Raw genomic sequence first — 22626 nt, forward strand, 5'->3', positions numbered from 1 at the left:
AAGGTTTTTTTAAATATTTCCTGTTTAGCAATGAATATCACGCCCACAACGTGGGGGGTAGCGTGGGAGACCAAAAACAAAAAAACAAAAACACCCTACACAGTAGCCAGCCTTAATCCTAACCACCCACCTTCCCGAACCTCTGAAGCGTGCTGAATCTTGCCTGTGCCATGACCTTAGGTCCTATATTCAACAGCTCAGACTTTTTTTTTTTGTTGTTGTTGCAGTACACGGGCCTTTCACTGTTGTGGCCCCTCCCGTCGTGGAGCACAGGCTCCAGACGCACAGGCTCAGCGGCCATGGCTCACGGGTCCAGCCACTCCACGGCACGTGGGATCTTCCCGGACCGGGGCGTCCCCTGCCATCAGCAGGCGGACTCTCAACCACTGCGCCACCAGGGAAGCTCCGGACTTCATCTTAATGCCTCTCAGACACACACAAAATCATGCAGCAGCTTCAAGTAGCCCTCTTCCATCTCTGTCCTCAGGAGGCTGGCCACAGCAAGTCAGTCATTTACCAGATTCACCAGGAGGCTAGTCACCAGATACCATGGAGTAGTTTGTCCTCCTGCTAAGACTGCTGTGAGTCAGACATTTAGACTATCACAGAGCACGATTTTACAAATGTAATACTGTTTATTTAACTTCAAAAACATTTCAACGTTTTAAACATACAAAAAAAATAACAGAACATTGCAGATCGTGTTTAGTACAGAAGGTTCTTGAACTTTTATCAATACAGTGGCTCTTGGCTTTGCTGACAATGAAGACTCCTATGGTTTGTTTAAAAAACAGTTTAAAACTACCACTTCAACTAAAAAGGATCCAAAACACTTCTCATGCCAGGTGACCCCCCCCTTTTCCACAGCTAAGAATGGCAGCGGGATGCTATGTCTCTATATACAGAAACAAGACAACCTGAAGCTAAATGGATGCCCACTGCAGTGTCCACAGGTCCAGCCCCACAGTGCACGCCCTGAGCTACGGCCCCTCCGGAAGGCATTGCTCCCTACAGCCTCCACACCAAGCAAGGAGCGTCAAGAGTGTGTCTCGGTTGCTTTGTTCTTTTTACAAACTATAGATATGTACAGCTGAGAACTCGGGATTCCTAGCCAATGACCATAGAGTTAACACACCACCTCACAAATTAAAAAAAGAAAGAAAAGCCAGAAACATCTTTAAATGCTTTGTCACACCAACAGCAAAGTGCACAGAGTGAGGAGAACACGAGAGCCTTTTCATTTTAAAAATGTTTGGAAATATGTACAACTTTGATACAGTTTCCGGGTGCTCCAGACACCCATGGCCACTCTATGTAAACCACTGACAATTAGTTGCTAGAGCACTTTGAGAGACTACAATATGATCATGATCCAACTGGGTAATTAAACCTAACAAGGGCAACAGACACGTCCCGTGTGAGACGTGTGTCAATCACGGTGCCTCCCTACTCTAAGGTATTCACAAGGAGACACATCAACAGGTTTTCTTTATTCATCCTCCTCCTCCTCCTCCTCTTCTTCGTCCTCGTCTTCTTCCTCTTCCTCTTCCACCTTTTTCCCGGCAACTTTAGCAGGACCCTTGGCGCCATCAAACTTCCCTTTAGACTTATACTCTGCGACATCCTGGAAGGAACAGGGACACATTCCAAATGAACCAAGGGTAGAAGCAAGCCATCCCCGCCCCAGAATAAGAAAACAAGGGAGGAAGACAGGGCTGCTCTTTCAAGTATTTGTTTCCAGATTCAAGTTGGGTTCTCAGCCATTCCAAATGCAGAGTGAATGGGTGTTCAAGTGCTCTCAAAGGCCCGTGAATAGCACTATCAGACCCTCTACCTGGGGCACCCCACATGATCCAAGTTCGAAGCCTGCCTGAAAAGTTGCCCCAGATACAAACATCTGTCAGAAGCCAGACCACCAGCACACCAGGCTGATATGGAGTGGAGACGGGTCCTGCAGCCTTCCACCCCCAGCCCAGCCACAGCCAGGGCAGCTGACTGCTCACCCATCCAGGCTCCCAGGGGCCCCAGCCCGTGCAAGGCACACTCTGATCCCCGTCACCTTCTCGTATTTCTCCTTCAGCTTTGCTGCCTTGTTGATGTATGGCTGCTTCTCGCTGTCACTCAGGTTATTCCACATCTCGCCCAGCTTCTTTGCCACATCTCCAATAGAGATGCCAGGGTTTGTAGATTTGATCTTGGGGCGGAATTCAGAACAGAACAGGAAAAATCCAGACCTTGGAGGAGAGAATGGTATACATTAGATGAGAACCCACCAAAATGGGAGCTGAAGTCGAAACCCCGTGTTCCTGATACACAAATTCCTACCACTATGACTCCTGCCACGTGAAGAAATGTGTGATGCCATGCACAATGTTACAAAGTTGTAGGCACCAGAATGCTTAAGACGCTTTAGAAATATATGGTGCTTCCTCAGTTCCTGGGAAGAGGGGAGAGAACACGCCTACGGACCCTGACACCCAGAACTGGGCTGTCTGCCTCCTTCCCAGTGGAAAGGCCGACAGCCAACCAGGCGCACAGCTCACAAGCACAGCTGTAACTCCAGACTTCGCTGGCCCTGCATTTTAAAGCTCAAAGTACAGAATGCTTTGCAGAAGTATCTCAACATTTTTTTAGGTAAAGTTATCTTTTAAAAAATCTTTCAAGCAGAAGGAAAGCTCTTAACTGTTATCCTGAATCCTATCGTCACTTACGGTGGCCTCTTGGGGGCATTCGGGTCCTTCTTCTTCTTGCCTCCCTTAGCTGGTCCGTAATCCTTCATTTCCCGATCATAGCGCACTTTATCTGCCTTTGCCATTTCATCAAATTTAGACTTCTCTTTCCCAGACATTGTCTGCAAAGAATAGGACCTGTTAAATTCCTCAATGCAGTGAGCACATACCTGTTCAGCTGTCCTGCAATTAAAGTGGCAGCTGCTATAATTACTTGCAAAGGGGGACTTAAACCCTGGTAGAGTCTTTGAAAATAAAAGCACACATGCAAAGTTCTAAAGACAGGCAAGATGAGTCTAAGAGGAAGAAAACAGCCACCTGGGGCTACACTGAAGGTACAAGTAAGCACAAAGTGTGAAATCCAACTAGGACTGGCTTGAAAGACACAAAAGAGAAATACCTTCCACCTCTCAGAGCATTTCTTGGAAAATTCTGCAAAATTGACAGGGACCTCGGGGTTTTTCTTCTTATGTTCCTCTCTGCACGTCTGCACAAAGAAGGCATAAGCAGACATCTTGCCCTTTGGTTTCTTGGGATCACCTTTAGCCATCTTGACTGATGAAAGGAAGAGAGACAAAGAAAAACAAATACAATGAATATATACAAGATATACCAAAGGTGGCCATTTAGGAAGAACCCTCCTCCCCCCAGCTGCCACTAGCAGCTGAAGGCAGAGTGGGGGAGGAAATCAGTTTCACTGTCACATGTCATTTAACTTTTGACCAGCGTGAAGTGCGCTGGTTTGCGAGTTACTTCTCTGAGAGAGATCAAGTTCTCCAAATGGAACCAATCCAAGTGGGGTGGCTCAGAGAACCAACCCAAGTGGGGTGGCTCAGAGGTATTTTCCGACTCAGAACTACTATGTTTTGAAAACTACAATCACATAATGGGAAGGACACTGGGGAGGACACATTTGTAGAGGGCGCAGGTGGATGGCTGAAGCTTGAAACCAACGACTTAAGGCTAGCTGGTCATCTGTTTTACTATGTTGGAGATGAAAATACTGTCACCACTGCCAAACACAAGATCCAAGCAGGAGAACTGCAAACAGGTCACATTTGAAATTTCACTATTTTTGAAGTGTTCTGGCTTATAAAAATGGCTTTTACGAGAAGGGTGAGCTGGCAAGTGAGCAGATATTCCTTGTACTACTAGTTCAAATCTGTCACTTCATCGTTACCTAAAGGGGGAGGGGAGACCAAAAGGGGTAGGGTTGCTCGTCGGTAAAGCGGAACGCATGTCCAGCCAGGAACACTTTCTCCAAAGTTTCCAAATAAAAATGCAGCTGTGGCGTGTCATCGTCCCTGTCCCACCCCCCCTGCTTCCCGCCATCTTTTCCTTTTCCCACACCCAAGGTCATCACGCAAAACTGAAGCGCTCCCCTTCGCAGGGACAGACCGAAGGGCTGAATTAGGGCCCCGCGGCGGCGGCATGGGTGCGGCGGGATGGGTCGCGGGGGAGCCCCGGGCCGGCCACGGGCAGCCGGGCTCGGCCCCGCGCTGGGTCACCGGGACACACATAATTCACCTTCCATTTTGTCAAAAGCTTCCTGATGAAAGAAACTGCCCCTGAAATCCGCCGCTGCCACCCCCGGGGTGCGCACGGGGCGGGGGGCGGCGGCGGCGGCAGCGCGCCGGGGGCGCGGAGCCGGGCGAGCAACGGCGGCGGCGACGGTGGCGCCAGTCGTGCCTCCGAGCCCCGTTCGCTAAAATGGCTGATCCGCGCGCGGCCGGCGCAGGCGGCGGCGAACAAAGCGGTCCGGGCCCCGCCGCCGCCGCCGCCGCCGCCTGCTCGCCAGCCCCCACCGCGCCCCGCCCCGCCCGGGGCTGCGGGGGCCGCGGGCCGGAGCCGCCCCCTCGCCGGCGCGGGGCGCACTGCTCCGGATAACAAAGGCGCCCGTGCGGCCATGACGCTCGGCCGCGCCGGGGCCCGCGGCGGCGACCCCGGCTCTTCACGCCTCCGGCCGCAGGCCGCGAGCACCGCGGCCGAGCCCGGAGCCCGCCCGGGAGCCGCCGCCGCCCACCCCGCCCACCCGCCCGCCTGTCCTCCGCTCGCCTGAGCCCAGCGCCGTGCCAGCCATGTTCGCGGCGCCGGCGGTGCCCGGCGGGCAGGAGAGGAGCGGGGGGCGGCTGGCCCGCGCCCCCCCACCATGGGCCGCCGGGCGCTCCCACGACGGCCATGTTAATGCAGAAGCAGCAGTGCAGCCCGCGGGTCTGCGCAGCGCCCACCGAGCCCGGGAGTGAAGTTTGCCTGCGCCATAGCCCCCGGCGGGCAGCGGTCGCCCGCCCCCCGCGGAGTCCGTCCCGGGCCGGGGAGCACCGGCCCCCTTCCCCGGGCCGCCGCCCCGCGCCGGGACGCGCGCCGCCCGAACCCGCAGCCGCCCCTCGGCTCGCGCCGCTGCAGCTGCCCGAACATCTGGCTTCAGGGGGCCTCGGTCCTTGGGCCGCTGCCCCGGGGGCGTCGGCCGAGGGTGACTCCGCGGAGGGAGCCCAGCCCCGACAGCGGGGAGCTCAGCTTGAAGCACTGAAAAGTTGAAACACCTGAATTGCTCCTTCCTCCCCGCACCTACCAAGAAAGGAGGCGAAGGGGGAGGGAAGGACGCAGGGAGGAGAGGCAGGGGACGGCGACGGAGAGCGCTCGCGGCGCGGGCCGGAAAGTTGTGCGGGCGCTGCTTCTGCGGCGGCAGCGGCGGCAGCGGCGACAGCGACGGCGGAAGCAGCGTCGGGCGGTGCAAAACGTACCTGTATTGTTCGCTAGTCTGGGCAGCGCAGGGCACGACGCGCGGCTCAGCTCTCCACAACCTCGCGCTAGCTGCCTCCACGAGAGCTGCCTGATTGGCCAGCGGGCTCCGCCGTTTAAAACAGCCTCCTCGCCCGGCCATTGGCTGCGGGCCTCATGAATATTAAACAGGCGCGGGCGCCCATTGGGCGCGGCCGCTGGGATCATTCATTCAAACAGAACAACCCGCCGGCGCTATCTGCGGAGGCAAAACAGAGGAATAATAATAATCTCGCTTTCCCACCACCCCCCGCACCCCCATCTTCGAACAGAGCTGGGATCTCAAAGGACTTTGGAGAGGTGGCCCCGCCATTCCCAGCGGCCTCGGCCTCTGGTGTCTGGAGGGCGAGGTCGAGCCCTGCTGCGCTGCTCTCTTCTCCCTTTGCGCCGCGGCCTGTGAGCCCCCAGCCCCGACCCCTGGCCCCCAGACAGCCCCCCCCCCCCACGCCCCGGGACACCTCCAGGGATCAACCGCTAGGGTCGACGGTCCTCCACCTCCACCGAGTTCCGGCATGACTCTGCCACAGGGGCCTGGCGGCAGCTCACTCTCGAATGCCCGGCGGAAGGCGGCTGCTCGCTCCGGAGACCTCTGGGTTTCGGCACTCGCACTCCCCTGCCCTGCCTGAAAAGCACCCGATTCTCCTCCCGCGGATCGCGCTCGACTAGACTCTTTCCGCTAATTGCCAGAAAGTCAATTTGTGCTGCAATTGCGGAAACGGCGAGCTAGGTGGGCTAGAGGAGGAAACCGGAGTTTGGCAAAAGGAGAGAAATCGTGGGAAGTAGTGGTTTTGTGGGCGGGGAGTCCCCTCTTCACTGCCTCAGTTAGGCCCGCGTTCCCTTTGCTCTTCTGACACACACCCTGTTGAAGAATAAAAGTTCTTGGAATAAATGAATGAGAGTTGACTTGGTCTTGGTTTTGTCACTGAGTGGTATGGCCTTGAGCCAGTCAATTGTTTTGGGGGGATTCAGGCAATGGTTTTCAAAATGCGTGTGTTGTTGGGGGGACAGTGTCACCTCTAAGGGATGTTGGGAAATGCTCCATGACTGGGATTTGCTGCTGAAATTTAATATGAGGACGGGATGACCAGGGATGCCAAATGTCCTGCCTTGTGCAGGAGAGTCACACAGGAGGAAGAAATGTCCCTTTCCAGATGCTAGTATCAGCCCTGTTGAAAAATATCTGAGAGCCCCCTTCCCTCTTGGAGATACCATGAGCATCCTGGAAAGAATGGAAGAAAAAAGGAAGGGGGAGGAAAAGGAGCACATTTCAAAGGTTGAAATTTAGAGAAAATAGTAGAAGAGGCATCATGAGTTTCTATCGAAGTTCCCTTTCTAAAGCACTTTGGAAGGCCAAGATAGCCAGCTATTTATAATTCCCATAGTTAGAGATGAGACCCACCAGAAGATGAGTTTTCCAAATGCTCTTTCCAGAAACTGTAGCTGAGTTTGAGGTATGCGTGGGAGCTGACCTCACAAGACACCTACCTCCCCACCCCCACCCAGCTCTTGCCAACTCCTCTGAATGTCCTGGGCAAGCCTGAGCCCCTGAAGCTGGCACTGCTGGGCTTCCAACATTAGGGATCCAATTGAGACCAAAAGGCAAAGATAGTGCTCTTTTGACAAGAGCCACAGGTAACAAGTCAGTTTCCTAGGTCTCCAATTTACAGACTCTCAGGAATGCAGACATATTAAGGCTCCCTCATCTAATCCCCTGCCCTGTTAGAGCTAGCTGAGTGGTTACCTACCTTCTGCTTGCCTACCTCCATTCACGGTGAGCTTACCACCTCCCTTCTGGGGTCACCATCCTACACACAGTCCAATCCCTTAACCTTCAGAGATTTCACAGCAGGCCAAGTCTCCTCCAGGAGGACAGCTCCAGCTTCTTCCACGATCAGGTTCTCAGGGTCTGATCTGCCCAAGCCACTGCCCCCTCTTCTGTCTCTACCCTTCCCAGAGGGGAGCAGGGCCTCCACTTATGGTCTAACCAGTCTACAGAGTGCCCTAGCCTCTCAATGTTGTCAGGCCTTTCTAGGCCAGAGGTGGGAGTCAGGGTCTCAGGCAGGACAGGGGCCTCCTTCTGGTCCAGCCACCGCCCGGTGTCCTGGCCACAGTGGGAAGCTGCCCTTAGAAGTTGGCAAGCACCAAGCTGGGGGGACCGGAGTGGTCAGCCTCAGAGCCCACGGGCACTACTTCGCGAGCCCTCGAGTGGTTGGTGAGGGTCACACTTACAAGCACAGGGAAGCCACAAGCAGCACGTGTGTACACACTCACACCCAGGGCATTCCCAGGGGCAGGAATTTGAAAGCCAAGCCAGAGAAATAAGAGCCTCTCCCAGCCAGAAGAGAGCTTACAGTAAGTGGTGTCCAGACATCAACGTCAAGACCCCCTCTTCCCTACCCGCCGCCTCCGATGATTTCTGTGTATGTACTTTGAATGACGAAAGGCTTCCTCCCATTCTTCAAAGGAAGAATTTTCACATCTGCTCCCGAGAAAGCCGCTCCTCTTATCAAGTTGAAGCACTTGGCCTGAAGCTTCGACCTGTGGTCACCGACATCAGAACTTCACAGAAAGTGTCAATGACACCGCTGACCCGTGCCAGAGATCTGAAGGCTGTTGCCATGGTTCCCTGACCTGCCCCCAACAAACACACATATCACCCCAAGTCTCCATGTCTCCTTCAGGCCCAGTCTCCCCAGTTCCTCCGTCTATTCCACATGAGCCTCAGTTGGGAGGCCCCTTGCAGCCTAGGTTTCTCCTCTGCACGGCCTGTCTGTGGCAGCAGCTGGAGCACAGGCGGTGCCCGGCAGGTCCCTGCCTCAGCAGAAACTCTGTCATAATTCAATCCCAGGTACACGTCTTGAACGTCTACTAATAAATAAATAACAGAAGGGAGATGGGGTGAAGCAGGGGTGGGACTGGAGGGCAGGGGCGAGGCAGTGGCTTTGGACTCTGTCACTGACTTCATGGTGGGCCTTCTGCCACGTCACCTCAGCTCTGCCAGCCTCAGTGTCATGTGTCAAAGGTGATTCGACCTGCCTTATCCACCCCAGCCACTGTCCAGTCTGCTTGTGAGGGTGTGTGTGAAAGTGATCTGATTGTCACCTGTAAAAGGCCACCCAGGGCACGGCTAAGAAACAGCCTGGAAGGTGAAAAAAGTGACAGAAAGTCAGGGATGCCCGGGCATGGCCTGGACTCAGGGCTTCCAAGGCAAGTTGCCTCTTCTGTCTGCAGCAAAGTTCGGTGCCCAGTGGCTTGGGGTCGCTCCAGCTGGTCAAGGCGCTGGAAAGCGCTTTAGCCACATCAGTCCCCTTTGAGGTCAGGCCCATCCACGCAGGGGAATCTCAAACCAGAATCGTGTAAGCCACTTCGCTGCCTGGAGACGTTAGGAAAATATTCAAAGGCAATAGGAAATATGACAGAGTGTGGTAAAGAGGTTTTCGATGCCTGTCAGTTCAAGACCTCCTTCCCCCAAAACTAAGGGGAATCTTCATCATTCAACAGAAATGAAACCCTGGTTCCTTAGACCTCACCCTCCCCCAACTCCACCCGAGGTCTCCATCTGAGCACCCAGGGCTTAAAGGTGACATCCCCGAGGCCCAACCAGGCCAGCCTCCTTTGAAGAATCAACGGAAACGTGCCAGGGTGGATTTCGGGGGCAGAGGTGGGGTCAGATTGTTGAATCACTTAAAATATGTCAAGGGCACTTGCTGTGAAGATTCCACAATGAGCACAGCCTTTCACTAGCGATCTGGGAGCCTTTGTAAATTCCAGTCTTCACAGGTAGGGAGTCTTTAACTGCTGGCTTCTAGGCCTTCCCAGGGCCCTTGCCCCACTCTGCTCACTCCCAGGGGATCTGGGGCCTCCCCTGGCGCCTCTACCTCACCTTCCCTCTGCTCTTGGGGGGAAGTTACATTCCAACTGGACTCTTTTCCCAAAGGGAGGCAAGTGTTTTCCTAGCGAAGCTCTCCGGCTCTCTTCTAATAGGATTGTAGAGCAGTGGAGGCACCGGCACCTCGGAAGCCCACCAGCCCAACCTCCTCCTGCCACAGAGGGCCCCCCAGGAGTCAGTGGCTGAGCAGGGGCTGGAAGACTGGTCTCTTGACCCTTAGTGTCATGCTTGTGTTACTCTTTTTTTTTTCGCCGCGCCGTGGGGCTTGTGGGATCTCAGTTCCCCGATCAGGGAGCAGAGATTGAACCTGGGCCCTTGGCAGTGGGAGCGTGGAATCCTAACCACTGGACCACCAGGGAAGTCCCACGCTTGTCTTACTCTTAATAGCTCAGCTCCACTGTGGATGCAATAGCCATTGGCGAGGTGGCAGGGGCAGCCAGCGCCCTCGAGAGGAAGAGGTTCCAGGTGGGGAACAGATGGGAGGGCGGGGCCGGCCTGCGCCACCTCGCCTGCTCCCAAGGCCATGGGTGAGGCCACCGGGAAGGGAGTGCGGAGCCAGTGCTCATAAACATGACGCCGCCATGCCAGCGCCTCCAGGCCGGCGGGCCCCCCATTCACATTGACAGAAGGTGAGCAGTGGGGCAACGACCAAAGGATTTCCTCCACGATACCGCCCACACTGCTGCCCTGGGGGCACACAGTCCTCATCCATGCAAGCCCGTCCCGAGTCAAGGATGTGCCAGGCAGGCCAGAGTTCCTGGGGAAGATGAAGATGAAATGAAGGGTCCCTGCTCTCCCAGTCACCCAGTCCTGGGAGAGCTGTGATGGGGGAAGGGTGGGGAGGGGAGGAGACACTCAGTGGGGTCACCTCTGCTGACCCAGACCTTTCCGGGAACAGCCCTGCCCTGTCAGGCCTTGAAAACTTTACCCACTGCTGGGTGCCTGGGTCTAGACCGCCTCACCCCAGACCCCCTCCCACCTAGAGCGCAGCGCCAGATTCTCAGAGCGGCCCTGGGTTTCTGACCACCTGATACTGCAGGCCTTTCTGTGACCACCCAAGTGATGCAAAGGCCCAGCCATGACTCACTGAGCAGCCAATGGGCCAGCATCCCCCTATCTGGGAAACGGTGCAACCTGTTTCTCCTCACTTGAAACAAAGGGATTCCTGCGGTGGGGAGGGGGAGAGCTGAAGATTGCCACTTTCGAAAATGGGATAGGAGTTGCTGCTTTTAAAATGCTCCCCGCCCGTGCCCTCTTTCTGGGCCTAAGTTTCCTGTCATGAGGAGGAGGGGCAGCGGCTGGTCCCTGGCATCTCTTTGGGCATCATCGTTCTTAGGATGGCTGATGGGGCTTCACAAAGAGAATGATTCTCCTATCTTCACCCACCCTGCCCCTCCCCCCAAACCAAAACGAACTTGAAATGTGGCCTTGCAAAGGCCCTCCACGTGCCCAGTCCTCTGGGGAAAGGGCTTTAGAAACAGGCCCAGTGGCCAGTGATAGAACCTGACTCTGCCAAGGATGACGCTTGTCATCAGCATACATGTCATCTGCCCCAGCAGCTTCAGTCTGTCTCTGCACAGCGGCCGGAGGCAACTTGCTAAGTCAAACCCTGTCCTTCCACTGTTCAGGATCCTCAGACCTTTACCCTGTCCCCTCAGGGTACAGCCCAAGTCACTGCCCCTCACCGCACTCACCTCTGATTCTATCTCTCAAGTCTCTCCTCACCCTGCCCCCACCTCACTCGGGAATAGCCACCCCAGGCCCTTGGCACATGCTCTTCTCCCCACCTGGGACGGTCTTCCCCCCTATATCTGCGAGGCTCTTGCCCTCACCTCCTTTAGATCTTTGCTCCAATGTCACCTTCCCTGACTACCCTATTGAAAACTGAAAGCCGCAATTCTGCATCCCCTGCCTTCCTTCCCCCTGCTTTATTTATCCACATACACTTAACACGAGCTCATGAGCTCACTCACTATACCTTTACATTTGTCTTGCTGATTGTCAGTCTCCCCACTGGACAGTGAGCCCCATGAGAGCAGAGACTTCTGTCCGCTCTGTTCTCTGCCATCTCCCCAGCGCGTAGCACAGAGCAGGGACTCCATTCAGATTTGTTAACAATGAGTTTTCCACAGACCTTGAGCACTTACATTCTCAAGGCAGAGTCCCCACTCTCAGGCAACTTGCAGTCTCCAGAGAGCAGACACACCAACAGCAGTAAACGGGTCGAGGATGAAATAAATGCCAGCAAAATAGAACAAGCAAAGGCCAGAGGAAGGTGGAGCGGGTCTGGGAAGGCTTTCTGAGTACAGGAGGTCACTCTGAGCCTGGCATCCACGGTTAGTGAGGGTTCCAAGGGCTGAGAAGAAGCAAATTACCGCAGGTCGTGGGGAAAGCAAGACCCGTGAACGGAGGTGTGAAAGTGTGCCCTGAACTGGCGTGAGGACTCGAAGGCTACAGTGGCCAGGGAACGGGGCAGTAAGAGCTGCTCTGGAGACACAGAGATTGTCCTGGCAGACACAGTAGGTTTTCAGAGGCTCCGGAAAATGGGCAGCCATGGCAGAATTCTGAGCAGGTGGTGACCCAATCAGAGCTCCATCTGAGAAAGCTGCAGGGGGATGGGCCAGAGGGGGCCAGAGGCTGGTGTGGGCCTGGATTTGAGGCCTTGGCAGTGAGGGTGGGGAAAGTAGCTGGATTTGTGACCTGCCCACCTCCCGGCCAGAGCCAGCGTGATCTTCTTTCAAATTGTAAATCTGGCTGTCACGTCAGCCCTCCATGGCCTCTCCTCCCCACTTCTGCAGACCAGAGCACACCCTGCGTGCTTCTGCAACCTCTTCCCCACCTTCTGCCCCCTAACCCCAACTCCCCTTCACTCTTTTTAAAAAAATATTTATTGACTTGGCTGCAGGATCTCCGTTGCGGCCCGCAGGCTCTCTACTGTGCAGGCTCTGGAGCACACGGGCTGCGGGATCTTAGTTCCCCGACCAGGAATTGGACCTGCGTCCCCTGCACTAGAAGGTGGATTCTTAACCACTGGACCACCGGGGAAGGCTGCCTTCACTCTTAATGCCAGTTCCCTGCACAGGCCATCCTCCCTCCCATCCCTGGGAGTGTGTGCTTCCTTGCTGTTCCTGCTGCCTTGGACCCACTCCCCCTCCTGCTCCTAAGCAAGTGCTGCCACCCTTGAGACCTCAGCCCAGTCCCCAGCCAGTGAGGGGACATCCCCTGCCCACACTTTCCTTGCTTCCCTCTGGTCTCCTTTGTGGCATGCCTCACAAATGTCATTTGGCCACTCTTTAGGCAATTGCTTGTTGAATGTCTGTCTCAATTGGGCTTCTGCCCAACGAGCACATGGCTGGGGACCCAGGAGACACTCAGAGAAATACTAGATGAATGAGCAAAGGCCTGAGAAAGCAAAGGCATGCCTGCGTTATCTGATGCTGGTGTGGAGGGCACACCCTCTCAGAAGGAGGCGGCGGCCCTCTCTGACTTGGGGGACAGGTGATGAGAAAACTAGAGGGCCAGTGCCAATTCCACAAAGGACTTCACTCAGCCAAGCAGGGGAGTTGCATGTATCTACCCCACTCATAGAAGACAGCGCAAGGCAGGCCCCTTTGGCTGCCTGGTACCCAGGGCAGTGCTGTGGGACCGCAGGGAGGGTGGGGACTCCCATTCTTTGTTTCTCAGCCCTGGAGTCCTGCGGTGGATTTGCAGCATTCACTAGGGCTCTGGCTCACAAAGGGAGCTCCCAAGTCCCAATAGCACCGCGGAGCATGTAGGTCAGGTGTGCGGGAAAGAGCAGGGGCCACATGCCAGCCGTGCAGCTCGGGCCAGCAACCTCGGCTCTCCGGCCCTCAGTGTCTCCATTTGCAAAATTGAGAGTAGTAATAGTACCCACATCATAAGTTGTTGTGGGATCCTATGAAACACTCAGTGCAATGTCTCACTCGAGAAGTGTCCGCAGTTCTAAAGGTCACCTTGGATCTCACTCTGAGCTCTTCAGACAATGCAGAGGAGTAGCAGTCAGAGGACAACCCAAACATAGGCGGCACAAGCCTGAACCATATTTGTCCACAGCCAAGAAACAGTTGTCTATGCTGGGAATTGCATCTTCCTTAGCAAATCAACTCTCTCTGTTCTGTCTGCGACCTGAACTATAGGATCAAGACAAGCCGGACCGGTGCATCTGAATGCACGCCCTCACGCCTACACCAGTCCTACACAATGACATTTGTCCTCTAAATACCTAGCGGGTTCCTGGTCCTGAGTTCCTGGCACCTGAGCAGGAAGTGGGGAGGGGCCAGAACCCTAGCAAGGGGGCAGGTAGGACATGGTACTGTAATCGCCAGGTTCAGAGCAAGGACTGAGCTCTTCATCTCCCAATGGCACCGCCTCCACGGCCTGCAACAGAGTCTAGGCTCAGTCCGCCAGTGTTTGCTGTGAGGGGGTGTTTTGTCCAAGGTAGAACTAATGTGCATTTGTGAAATGGACATTCTGAGTATTTGACAAGGGCCAACCTCACTGTTGCATTCTGAGGCGACAAGGAATATCGCTTGATGAAGTACTGGGCAAATAACTCTGCATTTCCAAATCCAAACGCACAGAGGTATCTTAGAAGGACTATCAACCTAGGATCACAGGCAGGGGCTCTGCCCTCTGCTCCTCCACAGCTGCAAGAGGCCTTGGAAAATCCCTAGACAAACCCCTGACCCTCACTGGTGCTCAGTCTCCCCTTCTAGACAGTCCGGGAATTGCACTAGATACTAGATGATCTCCAGGGCGCTGGAGCGTAAACTCCTCATGGACAGCCATCCTCCCACCCGCTTTCTCAAATGCCTAGAGGAAAGCACGCTGTAAATGCCCAGTGAATATTGGTCGAATGAATAAATGGGTGGAGATGCTCGGATTCCATGGTCTTGCAGTGAGGTGGATGTTTATCTTCATACAAAAGTATGTTTATATTCATAAACGGATCTCCTTTGCTTGGTAATCTTTGCAAATGATTCTAGACATATTTTTCAATATGATGTGACTCTCAGATCAGCCTGCCTTGAGACGTTTCAAGTAAAAGCCTTCTTTTTTAACACCATATATGTAGATTATCATCTTAACTTTCCACTTACTTTTGGATATGCTCGTACCTGACCTGCACATTCACTGGTTATCAGAGAAAAGGACAACCAGGTAAAATGATAAGGGTAAGGAACTGTAAACATAAACTACAAATGGCCCAAGTCAGATCAGAGAACATGATAATGATGATGGTCTAATGCTACCTTGTATTTTGTCTCTTAACAGTTTACAAAGTGCTTGCATATCTACTATCTAACTGCACCCCACAAAGTTCCTGTGCGATATGTAGGCATATTTTGAAAAACAATTGAAACATTGAAAGCAAGTGTTTTGCCAAGGGCACCAGGCCATCAGGAGAAGAATCAGGTGTCAATCACTGTCTCCTGCCTCCCTGTCTTTTTAACAGGCTTCAATGTTGGAATGTTTCCCGTGGGCAAACAATGACCACCCAGGAGACTTCTGCCTGCCTACAGCCCCAGAAAGAAGGGCAGCAAAAGTCAAAGGAACTGAGGGCAATTGTTGCAGAGTCATCAGATGAGTGACCTCCCAGGACCTCAGTCCAGTGTGTCCCAAACCAAGCTCCCCAGTCTCAGCCCTTCCCCCAACCCCGTCCTGCCTGGCTCCCATCACTGCTTCATCTTCTGCATGCATGCTGTGCCCAAACCCTGGCAATTCACTCTTCGAAATATCTCCCAAATCCAGCAGCTTCTCTGCATCCCACTACTGAGCCGTGATCACCTCTCCCTTGGGCCGCCACGACGGACCCCTAACTGGTCTTCCTGCTCAGCCTCACATATGATTCGGTCTCCACGCCAGCGACCCAAGGGATGTTTTATAAATGTACATTTGTCTTGTTACTGCTTAGTTTAAAATCCTTTCGTGAGTCCCTGGAACCTTGAGATAAAGCCACAGAAAGACTCCCTCAAGATCTGCTTCCAGCCAGGTTCCTGCCGCCCTACCCCCAATCACACGTGGAGGTCCTGTGATCATCCTCAGCACGGCTCACACTTCCCACCAGGGAAGTCCCAAGAACACAGGCTTTGGAATCAGGAGTACCTGGGTTCAAGTCTCACCTCCATCCCTTGCTCATGCCCTTGGGCTGGTTGTTGAATCTCCCTGTGCCTCAGTTTCCTCATAGATAAAATGGGTCTGATAAGACCCACCTCACGGGGTAGTTGTGAGGATGGCAGAGGATAAAGGATGGAGTTTGCTTAGCCTGTGTCTGGGCAGATAAGAAGCATTCAGTACATGTGGTTGTCTTGGAAAGGTGAAATTCTGGGCCATCTTTTATGCTGTTTCTTTATACTTTTTGACCCTAAGCAGGGATTACTTTATGATGAGAAAAAAAAATAGAAGGGGGAGAAAACTATCCTTGCAAAAAAATTTTTTTCAAACAGATTCTAGAAGGTACCGCTGCAAGGCCTTGCAGGTGTTCTCCCTATTGTCAGAGGGCAGACAGACGCTGCCGGGTTGCAGGGCAGAGGAAAGAGGCCAGGCTGGGAGACAGGTGCCGGGACTGTGGTCTCGAGCCCTGGGACTAGCACCGGTGCTTCCCTTTATGCTTCCCGGTGGCCATGCGTGGAGCACAGCATCTTCCGGCAGCCAGGCCTACCAATGGAAAACCAGCTCATAATTCCCATGAGACTTTCATAGAAATAAAAGCCCCCAGGTTGGGTGGGGCACTCAAATCTACATGCATTCATGATGAAAGAATGAAGTTTGAGTTCCCTACTTCTGAGCTGAATGAAAAAATAATGCTGTATTTTTAGGTTCTTTAAGGCATGGGAATATAGAGAAGGCTACTAAAATGGGAATTTGGGGGAGAGGAGATGATTCTTAGAGTCTTATTGTTGGAAAGGTCTGTGGTCGGCTGCAAAATGGCCCCTCAATAGATATCCTTGCCCTAACCGTCAGAACCTCTGAATGTTAACTTATATGGGGGGGGGGAAGCTTATGGAGATGCAGATGTGAAGTTGAGGATACTGAGATGGGGAGATTATCTTGGATTACCTGGATGGGCCCTAATGCAATCGCATGTTGCCTTATAAGAAGAGGCAGAGGGAGACTAGACCTACAGAGGAGAAGGAGATGTAAAGACAGAGAAGAGAGAGATTTGAAGACACAGGTCTTGATGATTGGATAGATTCAGCCACAAGACAAGGAATGCCAGCAGCCACCAGAGGCTGGAAGAGATGAGGAATGAATTCTCCCTGAGGCACCTTGACTTCAGTCCCATGATACTGATTTTGGACTTCTGGCCTTCAGAACCAGAACAGAGTAAATTTCTGTTTTTTCAAACCACTCAATTTATGATCATTTGTTATGGCGTCCACAGGAGACAAGTACAGGGCCCTTAGAGTTTATCTAGTCCAGTGGTTTCCATACCTTTTCAGCAGCAAAATCAAGGACTTTTGGAATGAAATCATATGCCGCAGGCTTTTGAGATAACAGATGAAAGTACAGGGGCAGTGGTTGACAAAGCGGGCAAGATCCCTACCTGCCAGGTCTCCTTCCTCCATGGTGGCTCCTGAAGCACCTCCCAGAACTTTCCACCAACAGACTGTAAAAACGCATACCTAGTTCCAAGCACCTCATTTACAGATGGGAGCCTGAGGTTCTGGGGGGCTGGGTGATTGGCTGAAGGCCTCTGTCTGCTCTTTGTCTTCCCTTTCCTGTTGGACTAAACCCGTGTCTCCCAGGCAAATAGCTAAGGATACATTGGCGTCTCTAGATGAGTTTCTGTTTTGAACAAGGACTGCCAACTGTGTGAAACGTGGCAAGGCTCAAATGAAATATTCGTTCACGGAGAGCACAGACCTTGAGCAGGCTGTTAAGGCATCTTCAGAGGTGAAAAACCACTGCTTGATTCCTCACCTGTGTTTGGAAATTTAGTCTTCCGGGTATGTCTGTAACAGGAGGGATGTAACAGGAAGTGGACAGGAATGAATAGCAAAATTAAGCAGCTGTTAGTGTATCTGAAAATATGAATCCTTAACTGGATCAAAGACAGCCCAGACAAGAACGCTGCTGAATGTCACAATGAGATTATTCTTGTTGCTACATTCAGAAACACTGAAGGTCAGTTCTGCTAAAAGGCCTTTGTAGGGGATAAAGTAAAGATTACAGTAAAATGTAACCTGCCCCCCTTTCCCGCTGGCCTTGGTACTAACAGATAAAACATTCTCTTTTCTTCCCAAGCATAGCCAAGAAGGATGGCGTTTTCAAAGGGAACTTTACAGGGAACTAAGAGAAACCCAATGGGAAAGAAGCAAACACGATCCACCACCCCATCCCCACAGGTTAAAACGGCAGACCAAGTACCAAACTGATTCGGAATCCATGGTGATTTATATGACTGTTTCCAGGGCCACTGGCCTTGTTCTATTTTGCACTCCTGCTTCTTGATCAAATGGCATTGGGAGAAGTATTGTATCTGGAAAAAGGGAGGCAGGGTGTGTTCTGCGTGTTCCAAGAACGAACAAAACCATGGGAGGGCTGAACCAAGACCAGTGGGTGAGCCAACGACGATGTCGGGCAACGGCACATGGCACTCGTGTGGCTTTCTTTGTTCCTTGGAGTTGCTGGGGGCAGTCCTCCCTCCACTCTGGAGGCCACGTGGTTCCTCCCTTCCCAAAAGGAAAGGAAAGGTAAAGCTCACTGGCATAAAGATACCTTTATGCAAAACAAGCCAAGGCGCTTCCAGAGTGGGACAGCCTTCATGAAATGACTCATCTGGGACTTTCTTCGGTTTATTTTGGCCTTCAGGTAATGACGGTCCTCAATTCGTGGCATCACCATCACTGGTGTGTGAGGTCCCACTCTGGCTGGATCAATCCATCCACCCATCTGGTCCCTGTAATTCCTGTTTGCCACCCCAATTTCCCTCCCCTCAGCAGCGAACACTTGAGTGTGTGCTCTGGCAAACGTGTAGGGTAGTGTGTCCATGTGTTTTCAATAAACACAAGTGAGCGTGTCCTGGAGAACTTGTTCAGTGCCTTCCTGGGGCCCTTTTCCACTCAGCCCTGTGTATGTTACCACTCCACATTACTGCGTGTTTCAGTCTATTGCTCGTAACTGCTCGTTTACTTCTCCTTTTCCCCAGTGGCAAACACCTAGGTTGCCTCTGACCCTCTGTTAGCACAGCAATGCATGATGATCTCCTTCCTTGTGTGGGTCCGTGGAGACTGCACACTGCGTAATGGCCTCCGAAGATATCAGGTCCTCATCCCTGGAACCCGTGATGTGACCTTAGATAGAAAAAGGGACTATGCAGATGTGATTAAATCAAGACTCGGGGGCTGTAGAGGTGTTCCACCTACCAGGGTGGGCCTGAAGGGCAATTGCAGAAACCAGGGGGCTTAAAACAACAGACATTTACTCTTCCATGGTTACGGAGGCTAGAAGTCCAAAATCAAGCTGTCAGCAGGACAAACGGCCTCTAAAGGCTCTAGGGCAGGATCCTTCCTGCTTCTTCCAGCTTCTGGTGGCCCCAGGCCTTCATTGCTGGGCTTGTGGCAGCATCCCTTCTGTATCTGTCTCCGTCTTCACAGGGCCTTCCTTATGTCTCCATGTGTCTTTTCCTCCTTTTATAAGGGCACCAGTCATTGGATGAAGGGTCTGTCCTGATCCAGGATGACCTCACCTTAACTAATTACATCTGTAAAGACCTGATTTCCTAAGGTCACTTTCTGAGGTTCTGGGGGAACATGAATTTTGGGGAGACACTATTCGACCGGTACACATGTATTCTTATAAAAGGGAGGGCAGGTAGATACCACACACACACACACACACACACACACACACACACACAGAGGGGGAGGCGATGTGAAGACGGAACAGAGACAGATGTGAAGATGCTGGCCTTGAAGACTGAAGTGATGTGGCCACAAGCCAACGAATGCCTGCAGGCACCAGAAACCGGAAGAGGCAAGGAAGCATCCTGTCCTAGAGTGTTTCGAGGGAGTGTGATCCTGCTGACAGCTTGATTTCAGCCCAGTGATACCGACTTTGGACTTCTGGCCTTCAGGACTATACATTTCTATTGTTTCAAGCCACTAAGTTTATGATAATTTGTTACAGCAACCATGGGGAACTAATAGCCCCTTTGTGGGCCCGCAGGAGAATTTCTTGGGGTTGTACCCAGAAGGCAGATTGCTGGGTCAGTGTGGACATGTCCACTCGACCTGAGTAGGTGCCACCAGGTGGCTTTCCAAAGCAGCTGCACCAATCTAGCTGGACTCCCTCTAGGAGCACACAGTGGTTCCCCTTTCTCCTTATCCTAGCCAACGCTTGGCATCGTATAGCTGCTTTTTGCCAATCCGACATGTGTGTATCCTATCTCATTGTTTTAATTTGCATTTCTCTGATTACTAATGAATCCAAGCATCTCTTCACAGACTTACTTTCTAGCCTTTTGGGTCTCTTTTTCTGGGAATTGCCTATTCATATGCTTTGCTCATTTTCCTGTTGGGTCTTTTTCTTGTTAGTTTGCAGAATTTTCATGTATGTTTTACCCATTAATCCCTTGTCAGCTCTAAACAGCAAATATCTTCTCCCCATCTGTTGCCTGTCTGTTAATGACCTGTGCTGTCCTTCATGGAAAGAAATCCTGAAATTTGCTGTAATCAAATCTATCTAAAGCAAACCTGTCAACAGAGTGGGGGGCAGAGCTTGGCAGGGACTGTTGTGCAAACAAAGTTAAGTGCATGTGTGTGCGTGCATGTGTGCACACGTGCACACACATACATGTACAACATGGGCCATGCATGAGCAAGCATCTCCAACTGCATGTCGACCCCCAGGGCTCAGTGCCTCACCCACTGTTTGCGATGAACTGCTCCCCTGCTCTTTCTGCTGAGACTAACTGTCCGGCACCATGCTTCTCGGACTTGGGTGTACATTAGAATCACCCAGAGGGCTTGCTAAAACCCAGATTCCTGGGCCCACCCCCAGAGTTGCTGAGTCAACGAGTCTGGAGGAGGGCCTGTGGTTTTGCCTTTCTGATCAGCTTCCAGGGGACACTGCTGCTGGCCCAGGGACCACACTTGGAGAGCCGCTCGGGAGAGTCCCCAAAAGGTCAGTGACTTGCCCACGGTCACACTGGTGGCCAAGTCCAGACGGCCTGCTCAGTGCTGTCTTTTAGGACACACGCGTGCCCCTCCACGGCGTGGGGACTTGCTGGCGAATGGTCAAAGGGCCTCCTGGCAGCCACCCTGTAGTGTGTTCCACTAGCACCGCTATCATCACGGCTGGTCCAGCGGAAAGAAGCCAAGAGGTGCCCGGAAAGCATCCAGGGGACACAGCAGCCCTGCCTTCAGTCATCAGTTCCTTTCCGACCGGGGCCACCGGCTGTGTGCGGGAGGAGAGCACCGCTTGGTGGACAGGGAGGTGTAGATAGGACTCACCTGTCCCACCCCACAGCCCGCACCAGGCTTGTCCCTGCCCTACCTCCCCCCATCCTTCCTCTCCTGTCCCCCCTGCCCCTGGAGAAGGCATGGAGACTGGGTCCAGCCTCCTGCTCCGCCTGCTATGTTCCCTGAGCAGGGGGCAAAGATTGGGGAAGGCGGGGGAGAGAGTGCTGGATGGGGGGAAGGCACTGGGGGAGAGGGGGAGGGGAAGAAAGGGAAATAGAGGAGGGAGAGGAAAGGTGGGAAAGGAGAACAAAAGAGAAGGAGAAGGGGGGAGGTTAGGAGGGAAACAGACAGGGAGGGAGGAGTACAGAGGTGGGAGGGGAAAGGGGAGGGAAAATGGGGAGGGGGGCGAGGAAAGGGAAAGGAGGAGGATGAAGGGACAGGAAAAGGGAACAGCCTTGGCAAGGCGTCTGCAGGGAGGCCGCTGGATGGGGGGAAAGGCCCCTGGTGTCCCAGCCAGAATGGGCGCTAGGAGGCTGGCCTAGCCTCCGGAGTAGGGGGAAGGCTTTGGAAAGGGTGACATGCTGTCTGGAAAACAAGCAGCACACCAGGATGGTCCCCACCCCCTTGCTGGCCCTCCCCTGCCAGTCCTTGCCAGCTCTCCCCATCTTGCATTCCAGGTCTTACTTTCAGTTCTAAAAGTCCAGCCTGCCCAGGTTCCAGTAAAAAAGCTGACCAGCCTGGGGAGATGGGCAGGCCATTCAGAGAGTCCAGGGCCCTGGGATTCCCCCACCAGGCCAGTCCAAGCCTCCACCACTCACTGGGCCCCCGCCTGCACCAGGCGCCACAGAATGAGGTCAGGCGCAGGCCCTGCCAGCTGGGCTCAGGACTGGGTGCCCTTACATCAGGTGGTGGGGAGCAGGCCAAGGAAAAGAGAGCAGGGGGACGTGGCCTGGAATGACCCTTAGGCTGCTTGGCCTGCCAGCCTCTTGTCTCCTGAGCCTCCAGCTGCCCCCAGCTGCAGCAGCTGCCACCACCGCCTGCCCCCTGAGCCCTGCGGGTCACCCCAGGAACCTCACAGGATCTCATGCAAATGGACTCCTGGGAAGACTCTCTCCTCTCTCTCTCTCTCTCTCTCTCTCTCTCTCTCTGTCTCTCTCTGTCTCTCTCTGTCTCTCTCCTCATTCACCCAAACACATGATTGAGTTCCACCATTTCCCAGGCCCTGAGCCAGGCCCTGGGGCTTTCTCCCCTCGGAGAGAGGGACCTGTCGTTTCAATGGTGGGGATGGTTCCAGCAGGGCCCCAACTTTCCGGACTTTCCCCAGATCCTGTCTTCCCTGGCTCCCTTAGTACCGCTTCGGCCAGATTTCCTGGCTGCTGGGTCCTGACAGTCTCTCTTCCAACAAACTGTCAAGCCAGCCGGGCCTCGGCTTCAGCACTTGCTCCAGCTGGGGAGCCAGATCAAAAGATACTGTGCAAGTCCCACGGCCCTGACCAAAGCGCTCCCGTGAACCCCATTCCTCCTCTGCACTCCCCACCCCACTCTCCGCACCATGTTGACCATGCACGTTTACACACACACACTCTCTCCTCTTCCTCATCTCCTGCCAGACCTCAAGCCCCTGCCCCAGCTTTATCTTCCTCCCTTCCCAGCTGCTCCTCCGGGCTCATTCAGATTCCTCCTCCTTCACCTGTCCCTTACAATTCAGCGTCTCGATAACAAGTGTTGGTGAAGATGTGGAGAAATCGGACCCCTCATTCACTGCCGGTGGGAATGTATCAATAAACTAGTGCAACCACTTTGG

The 22626-nt window shown here is 53.5% G+C and overlaps 1 protein-coding gene across 2 annotated transcripts; it reads right to left on the reverse strand.

Annotated features, from left to right (window-relative positions):
* Nucleotides 1–615: 615 nt before the first annotated feature.
* HMGB3 (high mobility group box 3) lies at nucleotides 616–5573 on the reverse strand. Of its 2 annotated transcripts, none has more exons than XM_060086728.1 (5): nucleotides 5471–5573; nucleotides 3130–3284; nucleotides 2712–2851; nucleotides 2060–2234; nucleotides 616–1624 (listed from the first exon to the last, which is right to left on the reverse strand). In XM_060086728.1, the coding sequence occupies exons 2-5, from the start codon at nucleotides 3277–3279 to the stop codon at nucleotides 1490–1492; spliced, it is 600 nt and encodes a 199-aa protein (XP_059942711.1). In that variant the 5' UTR covers nucleotides 3280–3284; nucleotides 5471–5573; the 3' UTR covers nucleotides 616–1489. The 2 variants fall into 2 exon arrangements, with proteins under 2 accessions (XP_059942711.1, XP_059942712.1); XM_060086729.1 differs by lacking the exon at nucleotides 5471–5573 and adding an exon at nucleotides 5299–5464.
* Nucleotides 5574–22626: the final 17053 nt, after the last annotated feature.

Source organism: Mesoplodon densirostris, chromosome X, assembly GCF_025265405.1.
Source record: "Mesoplodon densirostris isolate mMesDen1 chromosome X, mMesDen1 primary haplotype, whole genome shotgun sequence".
In the NCBI taxonomy this organism is placed as follows: Eukaryota; Metazoa; Chordata; class Mammalia; order Artiodactyla; family Ziphiidae; genus Mesoplodon; species Mesoplodon densirostris.

Coding starts and splice junctions, on each gene's coding strand:
- HMGB3 (XM_060086728.1), bottom strand. CDS start 3,279: ATGGCTAAAGGTGATCCCAAGAAACCAAAGGGCAAGATGTCTGCTTAT. Junction 2,235..2,711: donor AATGCCCCCAAGAGGCCACC/GTAAGTGACGAT, acceptor CTCTCCTCCAAG/GTCTGGATTTTTCCTGTTCT. Junction 1,625..2,059: donor TGAAGGAGAAATACGAGAAG/GTGACGGGGATC, acceptor TGTTCCTTCCAG/GATGTCGCAGAGTATAAGTC.